Source organism: Camponotus floridanus, unplaced genomic scaffold, assembly GCF_003227725.1.
Source record: "Camponotus floridanus strain SB8 unplaced genomic scaffold, Cflo_v7.5 scaffold5, whole genome shotgun sequence".
In the NCBI taxonomy this organism is placed as follows: Eukaryota; Metazoa; Arthropoda; class Insecta; order Hymenoptera; family Formicidae; genus Camponotus; species Camponotus floridanus.
The window spans coordinates 3,858,266-3,876,308 of record NW_020229658.1 but is presented as its reverse complement, the minus strand read 5'-3'; the positions used below and the strand labels follow the sequence as shown (position 1 = coordinate 3,876,308).

The following is an 18,043-nucleotide window of genomic DNA, read 5'->3' as shown; positions in this document are numbered from 1 at the left end:
TTTATCGAGACTCCGTTTGCGACACTATTATTCGCGACTTACGATAATTAGACAAAGTAATTAATTTCTCGACGCACAAAGAAAAATGAAGCGACGGAGCTTCCCCCAACAACGATCAGGACGACACGATAAAGCAAAACGAGAGACTGCACCGGTCAAAGGGGGAAAAATAATTTCCCTTTGTTTATTATCGCCTGTTTGACGGGGAAGACGAGCGGGGGAAATATCTCCTCCGGACGTGCCCCGCTGAGCTTCTCTCGGGCGGAAGTAACGGCGGTGAGTTTTTATGCGTTCGCGACAATTAATTACGAGGCGCGGGTGAAATCGCGGCCACGCGATTCGCGGATCCATCAGAAGGCAAGCCGCCGACCGATACAGCGCGCCGATGAACGGCCCTCTCGTTAACGCGTGTAATTAACGAACTGCTATCGCTAATTACCAGGCGAACGGGGTTCACGGACGAATTTCTGGGGATCCGCTCTAATTACCCGCGCTAATCTGATTAAATGCGCGCGCCCCTCCACGACTTTTTCCCGATCCACGCGAGTAAATGAGCGCTCCTTCTTCCACGACGTCGCGGTAGCTATTCGCGTGCATGTCGCGGCGACGTATCACGTAAAAATGTCGTTAATGCGATCGATCCGGGTGGTCCCTTTCTCGCGATTCCAAAGCATTTCGGACAAATTGCACCCTGACACGCGTTCCTCCCGGCTGACCGCGGCGCGTGGCCGCCCGTGGCTTCTCGTGACCGTACGTGATCGAGTCGTGACCAACACGTGCGAGGGATCAAACACGGCTATAAGAGCTGCGGTTACCCTCCGATGTACGGTGAGGTGAAACGATTCTACGCTTCCTATGAGACTTTCTTCGTGTTAGTTAATAGTTGAGCAATTTTTTAGATCCTTCAGGAATGTGCCATAAACATTTTTCTTATTTTCTACACTGAGAGAAATACTATCTTGAAATAAAAAAATTTTATTTAATTCGGAAAAGCTATTTATTCGATGGCTAATCACGTATTTATTTGTATTCAAAGCGTCTGTTTGCTTAAGTACTTATTTACATATATTTAAAAAATTTATATGCTTAAGAAAATGTAATTTTTAACTATTTTTATATTTTAATTTTACAAATTACTTATTAAAATGCATTTTTTACTTGGAAAAATAATGAATTTTTTAGTTTTAAAAAACAATATATTTAATTTAATAATTTATAGTATGTATTTTGTGAAAATAGTATTTAAAAAATGTAAATAAAAAATAATGTACTCGATATAATATGCATATTTAATTAAAATTAAATGCTTTTGCTTAAATGAAATAAATGATTCCTTTCATTCAAAGTAAAAGTTTCAAAAAAACAAATTTACTTGATTTAAAATAATTTTTCCCTCAGTGTACGTCTCGTTATCTTCCCGATATTCTCGTTTGCGGATTCCGTAAAATCTATAACAATCGATTCGCTCAACATAAATGAAATGTACGAGTCGAAAAATGAGTCCGTTGTCATTCCTAACGAATCGCTGAAGATTTTATCTTCCTGTCGGAAGCGAGTTCCAGTACCGCTTAATGGCCTGGGAGACAAACGCGATCTCAATGATGATCTCCACACGGCCTTTTCTTTCTCTCGTGCCAGCACGATGGCACAGGGAATCACCAATCCGCCCGTGCATCCACCCTCGTCGAAGCCGTGATTTGATTTCGGAGACTCATCTTCTCGATTGGGGGCGCACTAACTTTTCAATCAGCCGTCAACTCCGCGGTTACGAGGATGGAGTGACTATCCCTCAATGACGTGCATCGGAATTTCTCTTTGAATCGTGTTGCCAATGGTGTCATTACAATTAAAAAAATGTTTGACGTGATGTCTCGAAAAATATACTCTTTTTATATCAAAGTCATATTTTGCTATAGTTTTCAAGACGTGTTGAATGGTGTTAAAAGGGAATAATCAATCAATTATGTTCTTGAAAGCTTTTAAAATATAAAATATGACAGCAAAAAAAACTTTCTTAAAAATTATATAGGGATATTAAACAGGAAAACAATTAAAGAAAAATGTAAAAAGATAAAATTAATTCGATAAAAAAAACAATTTCATCTTGTTATTATTTCTCAAAAATTATTTTAGAAAAATCTTTAAAATTCAACATAAAGTTCTGATAGCCTAATCACTAAAAATGTTCATCGATATAAACTTACTGATACAAATGAATTAATAGGATAACTGTTTTTATCGCGAAATGAGCATGTATGAAAGATGTTCTCACGAGACATATGCAATAACACACAATGAATCGCAAGTGTGTGCATATAGTTACATGCCGATAGCGTGGGAACCACGAGTGTGCGTTCTTAAATGCCGTACGCTCTGAAATTTATACACATTCACGACCCGACGCTATTAAAGTGGAAATAACGCAGAGGTTGCCAAAGGATCTTTTGAACGCTTCAATATTTCTGAATTATTGCACATGCATATATCTCAACTATACATTTCCACATTATTTATCAAGATGCAGTCATGTACAATCATGCCAAACTATAATGATAAAAATATAATATGATAAATATCATATACTAAATAATTTTTGTATATAAGTTTAGTATTTATTCATACATTTTATTCATATATCTTTATCGCATATATTTTTTAATATTAAATTAAAAATAAATTTTAATAATTTGCCCCTATTAAAATCTTGAAAATGTATCTCGATACGAACAGAGTTTCGTAACTCCATTTTCGCTTGATGTTCACTATATTAAAATTGAGCAATGGTATCGCGGCGTGTAAAAACGACCGAATCTCGAAGGAAAGAATGTCGAGCTTTTACAGGGAAAACCGCAACGGCGTGGAAAAAAGTGGCATACTGGGCTGAAATCGTCGCAAATGAGACAGACTGCGAATTCCGGCGGAATTCCTGAACATGGAAATTCGACGAGCACACGTCGATCCGACCACAATATATCGTGTCCGAGGACCCTCGCGCCCACGGCCGTTTCGAGAGTGGCGAGGAAGTTTTGTCGATACCCGTGAACATTCTCTGGACCTATAACGAATTCCGATACGCCACGCGGAGTTTAATATCGAAACTGCGAATATTAACTCATTTAAAATCATTTATCGCGCATATTACTCGCTAATAACGCGCCCGACACTTTGGCAGGCGCGCGTGGAACCGAGAATTTCGCGTATAATGGACCGTAAAATATAACAGAATAATCATTGAATATCATTTCACTTCGCGAGAAAACGACGAGAAGAGTTATACGTTTCAAACCGCAAATTCGCGTATGATCGTTTATGAGTTTTCTCGGTCCAATACGACTGTACGTTTATTGTATAATTATGAAAATACATCATATATTTATGATACTGATAGAGGAAATTTTCATTGTTATTTAAAAAAATTTAAATAATCTATCTCTATCACTCAGTAATTCATTTATTGATAATATGGGCTTTTTAAGCTCTTTAATATTATTAAGTTTTAAATATTTATGCAAAAAATTAATATTTTATATCATGATTTTCTTGAGAAAAAAATAATGTTAAATGATAGAATGATGATTATGTCGAGAGAAAACAATTATCTTCTTTTATCCGATTACTTTGGTAAGGATGAAAACTTTTTTATGGTGAATCAAGAAATGGACGAAATGGCTTACGGAAAAATAGGAAGATTGGTTCAGCCATGGTTAAGGGGAAGGAAAATGGCAAGCGCGCCGACAACGAAAGTACGACGACAACGATTATTTCACTTTCCCAGCAAATGGCACATAAACATAGCCGCAGGGAATGCGGAGGGAGAATTGACGTCGGATACGGCAGGCAACCCGGGTTAACCAACCGAATAGAAGTATGATTTATAAGAAGGAGGAGTTTACCTCACGGTAAAATGAGAGTTCTTGCAGTTCGTGAAGCTGCGGCAGAAACATCAACCCTGGAAATGTACTGACGCGTCTGTTGCAGCTCTACCGTTTAATAAAATGAGTAAAAATTTCGATATGTCCTTCTCAATTTTGTATATTATTTTGTATTTTTCTTTAATAATATCACTAAATAAAAATTTCCTTTTCCTAGATCTGTTTTTTTAATAAATGTAATATTTACTTATCATCAAAAAAATATGAAGAGTATGTTATTTTTAAATATTTGTAATCTTTCTTATCTTTTTCACAATTTCTATTTATTGTTATCTATTTTACTTCTGTTTTATTTCTTTAAAATAATTTTTGATTATTTAATAACTGTATGATTAATATATATACATTTTTTAACTGTTAAATTATGTCAAAATTTACATAAGACAATTTATATTAAAATTTTCTCTATTTTTGAAATTTAAATATAGCGTATATTCTTCTTATCGAAACTATTTGCGAAGATTCCATTTCCATTTTACCCTTTTATTGAAAGGAACCCCTACGCGACGCAAGGGATCGCAAAACGTGGTTTGTCGCAGAAGTAACAGTTTCCTAATACACTTAACGATCTCGACGCTCTTCCGTATCGTTCGCTGTTTCACGGTCATTTCTCTCCGATCCTGAAATTAGTGGGGCGGAAAGATACGCGAATCTCGGATATATTCTCGGCAAGTGGCGGGCAACCGCCCAAAACACTCCCGCCGAGGTTCCGGAAGTAAGAGGAGTTTCAGAGGTGGAAGGCGAGGGAGGATTTACGGCCGCTTTGTTTCTCGTCAGACGGTCGGTCGGAAAAGAAGCCGATGCGCGGCCGGATGAGATTGCAACTCGATACGCTCGCTTTCGACCCGAGAGACTTCATTAATACAGGCGAGTTTGCACGTTGATAGGAGGTGGGCAGACGAGCGATCTCGCCGGCGAGGGCGCCCGTTTCTTGGCGATAACTGGAAATTCCCTATACCGTTCACTACACCACCGCAGATTTGTTATGAGGATATCGTTATCGTGTGGCAACTGTGCGCGTGTAATTACAGAGTTGCAGCGTATCGCATGTGCGTTTGCGTATATGCAACGACAAGCAACTCTCTTTTAGAACAACGTATATTTGCGCTTTTCAAGCAAGCCGTATCCACGATAGCTTTCGCAACTATCTTTATAATAGCTTACACTGCACATTGATATTGGCTTCGAGTATTGCTACAAGAATATGAGCACATTTCTGTTCATTTTGCAGTTCTTATCTAAGATATTTAATTTCAAATAATATCGCGGAATTTTTGTTAAATTTTATTATTGCATATAATTGATATATAACATTTTTAGATATTATTTTTAGATTTTTAGATTATATGTGTATATAAAATTTTTAGAAATAGAGACTAAAAGATTTTTTAATTAGAAACTTTCGGGATCTCTACGATAATCTGTTACCGATCGTCTCACTCAACGGAATCATCTTCCGTCAACGACAAGATTGCCTGGCGACAACTGTGACCAAATCCGATTAATCAGTTCGAAAGATCTTTTCGCGAGCCGCGTTGCGGAGCAATTAAAGGGCAGGATTAATTGCGGCCGCATGCCGGGAAAAATAAGTCCATAAATTAACGGCGCTCCACGTCGTGCTTCCCTCTATCCCCCCCTCTCTCTCATTCTCAATCCACCCCCGCAGAAATCCCCTGCTCAATCTTTTCTCTTGCCACGGATAACTTATTGCTCCGACAACGCACTATGCATTTCCGAAGCGATTAAGCTGCCACACGGTTTTTTCCGCGTCTCCTCCCTCATCTCTTTCCCCCTGTCTTTCTCTACCAGCCTCGGCGTGTCGTTACGATTGTGCGATGGGAAATTCTGGAAAAGTTCCCGCGGGAATTTTGCGAAGCCGATGGTTGGGACAGCGATCTATTCTCGCACTGTATCGCGTGATTTCGCGATTATAATACCAACCGAGTTGCAAGTGATTTTACTAATGAGAATATCCAAAGGGAATTTTATTGTCATGGAAATATATAATTTTTTATCGACGCTAATGTTCCATTATAATTGTCCAATGTTATTTTATAAAGTAAACTTTAAATTATAATAGGTTGTTATTTAAGAGAATTGATTATAAGTTACATTTATAAATGTTTATACGTTCTTTCGACAAGCGTATTCTCACAAAGAGTATCGCAGATCTCAAAATCAAAGACATCACACTATTCCAAACCATTCTTCTCCACCCTTCTTCTCTACTGCCAAAATCGCGGGGGACGAAGGTTTTGGCCATTGGAAAACGCTGACTGGGAAGTAACTGCCTGACGGTGAGGGACGCCGACGCTTTTTTTATGTGACACAAAGTAGCACTTTACCAAATGACCCGAATCTTTCTGGGGGTGCGACCGATGTCGTTGACATTGCACGAAATCTTACGCGAGAGCAAGATCGGGAATTCGTTTCTTGAAGTCACCATAAAGTACGACGCAAGCTCCTGCGTTTTCGAATCTCTCGTATTCCCATTCGCAAATGTATAACATTAATTTCATAGTCGATCAATCGCGACTTTCACGTCAATTTCTTTGTGATTCGAACAACATGCGTCGATATCTCTTTTAGAAAGTTTGAAAATTAATATCGCATACTAGAGAGTTTGTTAATTAATATCAATAAATTTAAAACATAAGCAAGATGCAATTTCCTACGATTATAAAAATTACGAGATTGCAAAATAAATTTAGAAAAAAAATCTCGTAAAAAATAAGGCAGAGGAACGATGTCGACAACTTATAAATCTTATCGCGCCAGCTAAGGGTCTCAACGACGTCGTTAGAAAAACGTAGGGCAAGATGGAGTCAATCTCTAACGGCAAGTGTACCATTCGTTCTAGCGTATATACGTGAGATGCGCAGGTATGCGCCGCGCCATATATCCGGTTTATAAATATTAAACCGAGATCACTAGAAGCTCGGAGGTTGGTATCATAAGATGCTGCGCTGCGCATTGAGGAGAGGATCATGGGGGATTTGCGGACCGTATCCCTCGTTCCACGATATTACCCTTATACCTTCACGCGCAAACTTGCTACTCGAGCGTGCACGCGGTGTCTTTCCTCCTTCTCTTCCTCCTCCTCCTCCTCCTCCTCCCCCCCCTCTCTCTCTCTCTCTCTCTCATCGAGCAATATAACCATACGCTCTCCACAGTTATATCCGCAGCATTATGCTGGTATTGCATGAATGACGCCGATGAATAATAGCAACATGGCCGCATATTTCCGCGGTGGAACGACTGCGGAATCATTTCGATTGATTTTCCGATGTAATTCGTCGGACTGCGAAAGGGGGACCAAGAATTTCTCTACGCAATTTCTCGAGGGGTCGCCGATAGCGTCGGGATTATGGCAAGCGTGTCGAGAGTCAATCGGACGTTGAACGAATTACAGCCTGCCTCGGGACACGGATTATATTAATCATGTCACCACCTTGTAATGCTGTGCTCTCCTGTCGCGTTCTTTTACAAATCGATCATTGTCGCAAACGTTAAGTTTAAATTTTTTAGCAATCGTTTTAATTATCAGAATGTTTCATCATCCAAATAGTTTCTGACAGCAAAATATTAATCGTAAAAATTATTAGTTTTTGTAAAAAGTTTTTAACAATCTAATATTTAAATATTGAATTAAAAAATATGAAAATATTTAAGAGTTTTTGCTTCTCTTACTACAATCCTAAAATCAATGCAAATAGTATAAACTTATATAATAATATAGTAATATAGTAATATAGTAATAAACTTATATAGTATAAACTTATATAATAATTATACATAGTAGTATAATGTTTTAAATAACGTAAAAAAGATGAAACCATACCGTACTCTCTATCTTTCTCTTTCTCTCCAAAATAAATATTAAATTTATTACTTATTAAAATAATATGAATATATACTGTGCGCGGAGTCATAAGAAAATATCTCGCACCCGTGTTTCATTTACATTGCCGTCCGTCACGAAAAGGGATTGAAGAGCCGTGAGGGAGTAAGTTTACACCCTAGTCGTATGCGCACGACTTCTCGTTATTAATTACTCCAAAATCCAGAAGCTGTCAACGAGCCGCAGCTCTGCGGCGTACAGCTACGAAAACAACGTCAACGCGAATTTCAGAGACGTATACTCTTAGACACTAATTGTACAAGATCAATCTAAAGTTTCATTGATTACTTGTCGCTCTTTCTCGGTTATCGCAAGCAACTTCGTTTTTTGATACAATACCGCGGCAGAGAGATTGAAACTAACATAATTTCGATGATATTTTATTATTGGTGTTGAATCGATAATGAAAAAAACGAGACGTCTACTTATAATATATAGGATATAAAAATAGACTATAATACTTTGTGCGAAGGTTTACGATGTACGATAAATGAAAGGATAAAAGAAGGGTGCAAGGATAATAGACGGGAAGAAATAAAGTAAGAATGAAAAAGCGGAAAAAAAACGAAAAAAATATAAGAATTTAGTCAATTTATCATAAGTCAATGATTTTCGCTAGATATTACCGGAAAAGCCAAAGAAAAAAATGTTGATCGTGATACATACGATGAGAAACAAAAAGTTTTTAAAAATTACACATGAATGAAATTGAGGGAAAAATTCTTTTTAACAATGATTTACATTTTATATCGAGAAAAAATATAATCTTGATGCTTTGTTATTATTGATAATGGTTACATTTAAGATCTTATGTTAATTATTTATATATATATATATATATATATATATATATATATATATATATGAATAAGATAAATTTTTTTCATTCTGGCAACTCTTTACAATGGCATGTGTTCAACACACTAATATATAATATATAAATAAAACTATATCTTTCTCTTTTAATCTTCAACATAAATCTTTCTTATTTTCGTTCTACATTTCTGTATTTATTTTAATAAAAAAGAAAAATAAATCTACGCTCATCACAATCTTGTGGGGAAAAAATGCCTCAGAGTACAATTTCTGTCATTCGTTATGAGTGCGAATGCGCTATTTCGCCAGTACACTTTCTCCACTACCCACTAACAGCCCTTGAAACGCTCCCGCGGACAAGAAACGTCAGTGATATGCCTCCGGGTGGGTCTATCTCGTTTCGTAAAATGTGATAATTAAAAAAGCGCGACCTTTGTCTTCATTTACGACGACGAAATGAAACGTTCGCGTTAAAAATTCAATTAAACGCAGACAGAGCATTGCGCCGGGGACGGTGAACTCGAGGCGCGCGCGTGACCTGCACAGCTTGAGCGTAAGAATGCGTATCATTGCGTCTTTCTGGCGGAACAAAAAGAGGAGGCATAAGAAATAGAAAAAGCCAGCGAAGACGCCAACGCTAATTTTACTTAACATTAGACTGTAATTTGTGATACAGGTTATGTCGAGAGTCGTAAAAATAAAATCTGCTTTATTATTAATTAAAGTTTAAGAAAATTATTTAACAAAATTTTAATTTTAATTCCACAAATTTGATTCGGAGACAATATCATCAAGATATGTAGAAGATAAAAAAAAAGATACGAAGCATCTAGTTAAATTTTCGTTAAAGAAAAATCGACTCCGAAGTCGCGGTTAAAGAAATATCCCTGGCAATATCCCAGGAGGGTATAATCGTCCCGTTACCATCGACTTTTTACGAATCCGTTCGTTCGGTCCACGGTTGAAAATTAAAGACGTTGTACCGGCTAGATCAGCAAGAAGAATGATAAAGAAATTTCCGATGATAAATCATTCCTCGCCGGCAAAGCGGCAAAAATGCTCGCTGGCACAAAAACTTTAAGACGCGTGCGGTTATCCGACGATAAATCAATTTTTCGTTACCAACGCGCAGCGATCGTAGCCGGATGCGCGAATGACAACAACGATGGAAAAGGAGGCCGAAAGTATATAGGGTTGAAAAATTAAATAAAAACAATAGGCGCGGGCACAATGAGGAAATAAGCACCCATTGATAATGCCACGAATCACAAGTCCGAGGCCCGGCAACAATGGGACATCAGAATGGCTATTATGCCCAGGGTAGACTCAATTATTTTAAGCCACTTTTGTGCCGCGCTAATGAAGCGAACAAAGCCGAATATTAAAGCAAGCTCCTATCTGCCGTCGCGCTTATCTTCACTGTTCTCAACGCCACGCTAACGTCTTCAATAAACTTTGACCTACCAAGTAGTATTGCCGCCTTAATCTCGCGAGAAATAAATTTCAAATAATTTCAGGATCACTTAGAATAGAAAATAAGAATATGAGATTCTCCCATTATATACTGCTTTTAACTAGTCTAAAATAAAATCATACTTTACTGTTTTTAAATTTCTATTTATTAGAGTAGAAAATAAGAGAATATGAAATTCCCCCATTATATACACTTTCAACTAATCTGAAATAAAATCATACTTTATTGTTTTAAATTTCTATCTTACATATTCCTATCTTCCTCTCTACACTTTTCTCGAGAAGTAAAATCAGCTCTCCATTTCAGAATTATCGAGAAAATATAATTTTGCTTGCGAAGGATCAAGCTACCGCGATATATAACGGCGTCTTTAAATTCTCCTGGGACGCGAATAAAGTACCCGATACATTCGCACTCGCTTTGCGACATCGTTGATCCGGGAATAAAACACAAGCGTAGCCGTCTCATGACTTTTACAAAAATGCCATCGATATCGCGATGGGAGTCTCACTATCCGTGTGAAAAATTCTTTGACGAGTAATCCCGTGACGACGAAAGTATTGACACTCTCGATATCACTCGAGTAGTCTCGTCGCGAAATAATCCCTCAGAGACAACGAAGATTCCGATTCGGAAGTAACCAGTTTTTTCCGCTTCCTCGGGGTTAACCGGCGCTACTTGATGTAAAAAATGCCGGGTGTGAAGAGCGGTATAATTGTACATTGATAATATAGGAAATATTTGTGCACATACAACTTCGATCATTAATATTTTTTTTTGTCACAAATTTTTCACAATTCAAAATAGTGTTTAAAATAATGTTTTTAATCTCAATTGAATAACAGAGAGATTTTTACAATCTAGTTGTCTTGTTATCAATTTTAGTAAATTACAATCAAGAAGAGAATAACAAATCAGATTTTTCATTAAATTTATATAATAATTTTTATAAGTGACACACAGAGAAATTGCATAATGTTTTTCGTCAAAAAATGTATTGCAAATCTAATTTTGTAAGTCGTCTCGGTAATCATTTTATGGTATTCGATATCGTACTGTTACTTGTCAGAGCGCGATCTTTTAAAGACTTACGGGAAAATCTTGTTAATTAGAGCATCGGAGTAAAGCGTGAGACGTAAGATCAGCGAGAGCAGGAAAACTGGGGAGAGAAATAAGAGAGGCTTCTTCTAGAATTCCACGGACATGACATCAGTACCAAAAGGAAGAGTGGCGTTGTCAGTTGAGCACGGTTACGCATTTTCCGTTTTTCCTGCTTCTCGCGGCAAGACTATATCCTCCTTAAAAACTGATATTTATAAGAACGAAAATACTTAGACTTGGAAAATACGCATGACATTTATCATTCTCGTGAGCTACTTTATTTTTCTGATAAATGATTTTTTTTAATAACAAAATGATAAAAAAAATGAACACGAAAAATGATCTCAACTGCAATTAAATGTAAAATATCTGTTATTAGACTGTCTATTCCTTATTTTAAACGAGAGGCATTATCCACTTATTTCTCTCTTTTCATGTCATTTCTATTTATCTTAACAAAGCTGGTGGCGACGAATTAACATTGCATAATACTCGAGTCATTCCCGTAGGTTTACGATAAAACAAAAAGATTTCCACGCTCGAATAGTTAATAATAAAACACAGATGAAAGCGAGAAAAGACGCTGGCAGGAAAATGTACAGGAAGAAACAACGAACAAAGATACATGCAAAATTCAAGATTTCACCCTATCCCCCAATCAAGATGACGGAGCGCAACCCCTCACTGATATGATAAACACCTGAAATGACAGCGGTATCCGCCCTTTTCCTCGGCCCTTTAAGTTAATCACGTCGGTGGGCAAACCCTCTGATTAAAACGGCCCTCCGTCCCTTCTTATTATTATTGTTATTAGAGACGACGAATGCAGGGTACTCGAGAGAATCATCGGGCGAGATGCCAAGCAGTTATTCTGTACTAAGCGCATATATAAAGACACGTCTGTGCACGCGAATACGCAGAGCTTTCTGTCAAAATTTTCGAGATTATTAAACAGCTGAGATGAGTCGAGAAATGAAACGCCTGCTCGAGTCGTTCCTTAATTAATTTTCATCATCAATCGCGTACTTTACATTGAGATACATTTAGTGTTTGCGATTTATAATGTGAAAAAGATTCAACCATCTGAAATAAAATCGTTTGAAAAATAAGACAGTGCTCATACTCTTGATAACAAAATTTGTATGTAAAAATTAATTCGATGCTATTTCGTTTTAAATCGATAAACATAAATTACATTGCGCGTTAAAAATTTTGATATATGTACTTAACGAAGTGAGATCACAAGCTGATAAATGCATGTCTTGCGTATGCAAATTTTGGCGACTTCTCTTCAATCACAGTAACTAGTAACATTCCGATATTCGTTGCCGGCTGCGAACATTCACACACGCGCGCTCTCTTATTAAATCAGAAAATTCATTAAGACCGAGGTTTGGATTACGCTCGAAGGCTCGATACTTAGCGAAAGGGCGGGTCTCCCGTCGCCATGGGCAGCGAGAGCAAGATCGTAAGGATTTAGAGCCGACTATAACGAGGCAACCCTCGTAACAAATTACAAATAGTGTCGTTGGCTCTTGAGAAGCGCCGGTAACTACGTGGCGTCGAACGAACGACTTCTTTCAAGCTTGGAACGAGCCATCGCACCGACAAGGAGATCGAGATATCGAGCTCCCAACCGGAGAACGAGATCCGGTTGCAAGCGCAGCGATCTATCCTCGGAGCGACCAATCATGTTAATAAAGCCGCCGGGCATAAGTAATACGGAACGATCGTAAATCTTCGCAATCCCGATGAATACGCGCACTAATATCGATATCGGAGCCGGAAAACAAGTATACAAGAAAGAAACAGTCGGAGAATCTTCTCGCGATGCTTAATTTTAAATCTGTCCATTATTATTGATTGGAACATCGCGTGAAGCAAACTCGATCATGTTTAGCATCGTAAGTACATGATACTTTATGTACATTTCAATGTCAATCGAAAATTACCAAATATTTTAAAAGACGTTACTTTTTCAAGTGTCTTCACACATTTAATAATTTTCCATTATCTTTTCATTATTTATTTAATTAAAGAAATGTAAACAAAATTTTGCAAACGTTATTTAAATAAGGTTCTACTTCATTTTCCTGAAAAAAAGCAATGATATCAATATTTTTTTTAATGCAGATCTTCAAAATCCGAGTTCAATGTTTGCATTTGGGACCTGACTTGCAAGATTCCTGATTCGTTATACCGTGATAATGCGCATTGCTGCGCCTCATGTTTTTCCAAAGACTCGTCGCGTGCTATTGCATACAGGTGTGCACGCAGAGCCGAGTCATCAACGCAACAAGCTGCGCTCGGAGAGACACGCAACTGAGACATTACATAAGGTTGCTACTACGTGGCAAAAAGAGATCGGAGAAGGCGTCGCGAAGGAGCATCGACGAGCCGATCCGAAAGGAAAGTACGCGAGATGGGAAGGATGGGCGGGAGGGAGTGAAAATAATGAGTTCGCGACTGGGACCTGCCTCGGCGCGTTACAAAACGAGTCCTACCTGCCGGCAATGATTGCCGCCTTGCACGGGCTAATAGCACCCGCGGACGTAACGAAGGGTTATGCGGATCACGAGTTTGTTATTGGCTCGCTTAATGACCTATCCGCTCGTTCTATCTGTCCTATGACCGTTGCATCAAGTCGCCGACAACATAACCGATTACCTTGTATAAAGTATAATTTTTTCCCCTTTCCCCCAAATTTACATGGAAGTGCAGAGATAAACGAAGCTAAAAAAATTACCTATAGTGACCGTTTCATTATTGATATTCTTATACTCAATTAAACAATCATTAATTAATTTCTAATATAATAAACATTAGTTTCCAATTGAATAAGCATTTATGCTGATCAATAAATGGCAAATAAATGTTTCAATAAAAATGTTTTTGATAAGTTTTTTTTTATTAAATTGTATGAATTTTCTTGGAACGTTTATATATATATATATATATATATATATATATATATATATATAAACGTTCCAAGAAAATTCATACAATTTAATAAAAAAAAACTTATCAAAAACATTTTTATTGAAACATTTATATATGTATGTATATATATATATATATATATATATATATATATATATATACTCATTCCATGAAAGAAATTCATACAATATGTATATATAAATTATTTGTCATGTATACATATTTTTATGCTTATCATCTCTTATTTATACTTCATACATAAGTTGGACTGCGCACTGCATATGCATAAAAATTTCATAAAAAAGCAAATGGAAAATATGAAGTAATATGAATAAAAAAATTTGATTAATATACGATCCTTTCATTCGTTCTCTGTACGCTTGTTGAAAATCTCATGATGAGATATCACTCAAACAAAACAAAGTACTGAATAACAAGATAACTAAAAGAAAAAGAGCTTTAATGGTAATTAGATCGCCCGATTTACAGTTACTTTATTTTGCCATTGTGAAGTTTACATTTCGCGAAAAGCGAAATATCTAGGTCGCGTGCTGATTGCGAGCCATGGATTCAAAACCATGCGAACGTGAGTGGCTCGGTTGCAACTCTAATGAGACACTCGATCGAGTGTTGCGCTCGTGTGATTTATTTCTGCAATATTCGAAATGTCAGCAACAGCGACCCAACTACTTGTCCATCGTAATGGAACATAAGATTCGTTCAATATTTATGCATCGAAAACCGTAACTCAAACTCTAGATTGTTAATCGAGACGTTTTTTTCTTTTATGAAAAATAAGTACTCGAAACCTAACATACCTATCATTGTTGACGTAAGGCATGTTGAACATACATTCGCTGACAAACGATCTCGTTTTATTCCAAGCTAACTGCAACCCGAGTCTTAAGATATTCTAATATAATCATTCTCCGCTTATAACTAGTCATTCAATAAATCAGACCTTGTTTATTTAAAATTTTGAATGTAATTCCAAACGAGGTGTGTCAAATATCTACTATTACTTGCAATGCAAAAATCGAAAAGGCATTTGCTACCGAATCTCTTGTTTCGAAATGCCGTGAAAACTTGTCGGCCGTTTACCGCAGTCGTATTCCAGGTCTAAAGGATGAGTCGCGCGATATCGTAAGGACATTTCCCTCCGCCGTGAAAATCCCAACACTGTCGTTGATACTCCAGGAGACCTCCCACGATATACTCGTATATTGCGCCGCACAGTCCGGGCTCCCAGAAATCGCAGAAATAGTCCGGGAGTTAGAAACTCGCCGCGTTTCGATTTCCGTGTAACGGCAAGGATGTAGTGTGTGCACGAATTCCCGCCCAATAAATTAATCACGAAACTTTCCCAATGTTGAAGTCCGCCGCAAACTAATTTGCTGGCCGCCTCGGAAAGTACGCGCGCGTAACCCCCTAGCGAGTCGAGTATAATGGGTATGGATCGACGCACGTGTGCGACCGGCGCATAATCATTGCATTTATATTCACTCACCATCGATATTAGACGAGGATTGATCCACGCCTGCTGCATGTTATCGTCGAGGTACCGCTTCGCTATCCGGGCGATGTTTTCGTGTGGCTCTTTCTTCGACACGGCTGATACGGTGGGCGGGACGACGACGTTGGCATTGTTCCTGAAACGAATGAATATTAACATTGATCGTGTGCCTGATTTGTAAACAACTTGTCGAAAGTGAACTGTACTGCTGTGATTATTATTATGCTGTGCAATAATTAAAACATGGATAAACTTCTCTGACCGAGCACTTGAGTAAGGAAAAGTCAAAATTGAAATGAAAAAAATACACGTACTTGATTAAATATCTTTAAAAAATTGATGTGTGAATCAAATTAATAAAATTTAAAAGACAGTAAAAATTTTTAAATATATATTCAATTTCCCATATTTTTGTATTAATTTTATTATAATTTAACATAAAAATATATTATATTATTTAATTTGTGAATATACTAATGTAAAATGTCAATTATTTTACGTATTGCCACTTTAGAAAATAGATGGTATTACAATCACATAATCTTAGTCTTCTTTGTTTGCTGGAACATTTCGATGAACGATGTCAGGCTACTTGTACGCGCATGAAATTCTCGACATGCGTAGAATAACTTCAAAGTCAAATCACGTGTGTCTCTTCTCAAGAACATTCGACGACATTCGTGTCATTTGACGACAACTGAAACGAGCGTCGCGACTTACCTGTAGTATGTCTGAACATGCTTGACTTTTTTGCATTATTGTACCCGCATTTTTCCACTATCGACCTAACACATTTTATATATACATAATGTACAGTAATTTTCATTAATCCAAAGTAGAATGTACATAAAAATGCCTTAAAACAATATTTTGCTTCAATATTTATATATTATATATTATATATTATATATTATATATTATATATTATATATTATATATTATAACGTTGTATATAATTCTATTTAACACCATAAGCAATTTCCATAAAATCCTGAAATATAGTTGAAAATGTAATTATAAAATTTTATAAAATATAATTAATTTTATCAAATATAATTGAAGTTATATTTGTTCAATAAATAGAGTTTACAATTAAAAAAACGCGAAGTATTTGTTAAAATGTGAGAGATATTTTACATGAATGCAAATTACGCATGTCAGAAATATGCGTGAAATAATAAATCCTTATTGAATCTGTACAACAAACGTATACAAAATAAAAGGCTTCAAATATTTTAAATCGAAACATTTAGGATAAACAATCATCTCGTTTTATTTCTCTCTGGCGAAAAAATCGTTCTCGCTTTCTCAAGAGCGAGATGCAAATGCAAATTGCACTTAGAATAATACTGAAATTTAAGTAAATGACGGGCAGCTTCTCAAATTATATGGTGTTAAATGCTATTATTTATTTGGGTGAGTTATTAACGCAAACGATGCTTGACGGGGAATAGCAATCTAAACGGCCGAGACTGTGTACGGGGCGTCCTTGTGGGGCAAGAGGCCACGAAATTAATGGTGCCGTACGGCGATGTATCAAACCGAATCTATTGTGCAAGCACCATACCATTGCCACCGTCACCGGTCATCACCGGTCGCCAGATTGCACGGTGCACGACGTAGAAACGGTTTTGGAATGAGAAGGAGATACGATACGTATCACGGATCCCACAAGGGATCATTATAATCCAGCCGCAACTGTCTTCATAATTGGATTAAAGCAACGATATTCAGGCTGCTCCGAAAAAATTCACGTGTTCACAAAAAAAAAAAAAATTCACGTGTTCACACAACTATAATTCTATATAACAAATTAAAAAAAAAAAAAATATAATTAAAATTAATTAAGAAACAGACAACACTAGGAAGAATTATATGCGTATAAATTTTTATATTTTCTGATAACAAAATTTTATAAAGAGATACAATTTCTTCCTATTGTCTTGTAAAAATTAAAAAAGTGAAATCATATGAGAATTTCTTTCATTAAATTCTTAAGATTGGAAGGCGCTATTATTCACCGCGTATGCATTCTAATGACGCGAGGCACACTTTGGCATAGTTAGACAGTGACTGAATTCTCTATCGTACATTCGCAATTATCCCATTAATCCTAACATGAGTTACACCATGTGCAGACGTATTTTTTAATTTTCTTGCGACGTCTTTGAAGTTTACGCGTAATCCATACGCGGCATTGTTTTGCATAGAATTAATTATCCGCCTATCCCGCGGCAGATTGTACTGAAATTTACGGCTGCTGTTCATTTCTGCCAGGGCTGCTCCGAAAAGGGAACCAGTAGAATATTCGCAATTGAAGTTGTATGCTAAAGTTTTGATTTTGTAGCCTTTTTCCCCTCATAAGG

General features: G+C 36.9%; 1 protein-coding gene across 4 annotated transcripts in view; it reads right to left on the bottom strand.

Moving 5' to 3' along the window:
* Positions 1-18,043, bottom strand: part of LOC105258023 — a 328,244-nt gene that overhangs the window by 228,493 nt on the left and 81,708 nt on the right. For all 4 annotated transcript variants that reach the window (XR_003123324.1, XR_002192862.2, XM_020029615.2 and 1 more), the window contains exon 4: positions 15,672-15,813. Coding sequence is in view for 2 of the 4 variants with exons in the window: in XM_020029615.2 (XP_019885174.2) it covers positions 15,672-15,813 (142 nt within the window). In the remaining 2 variants the exon portion in view is untranslated. The remainder of the gene's footprint in view (positions 1-15,671; positions 15,814-18,043) is intronic.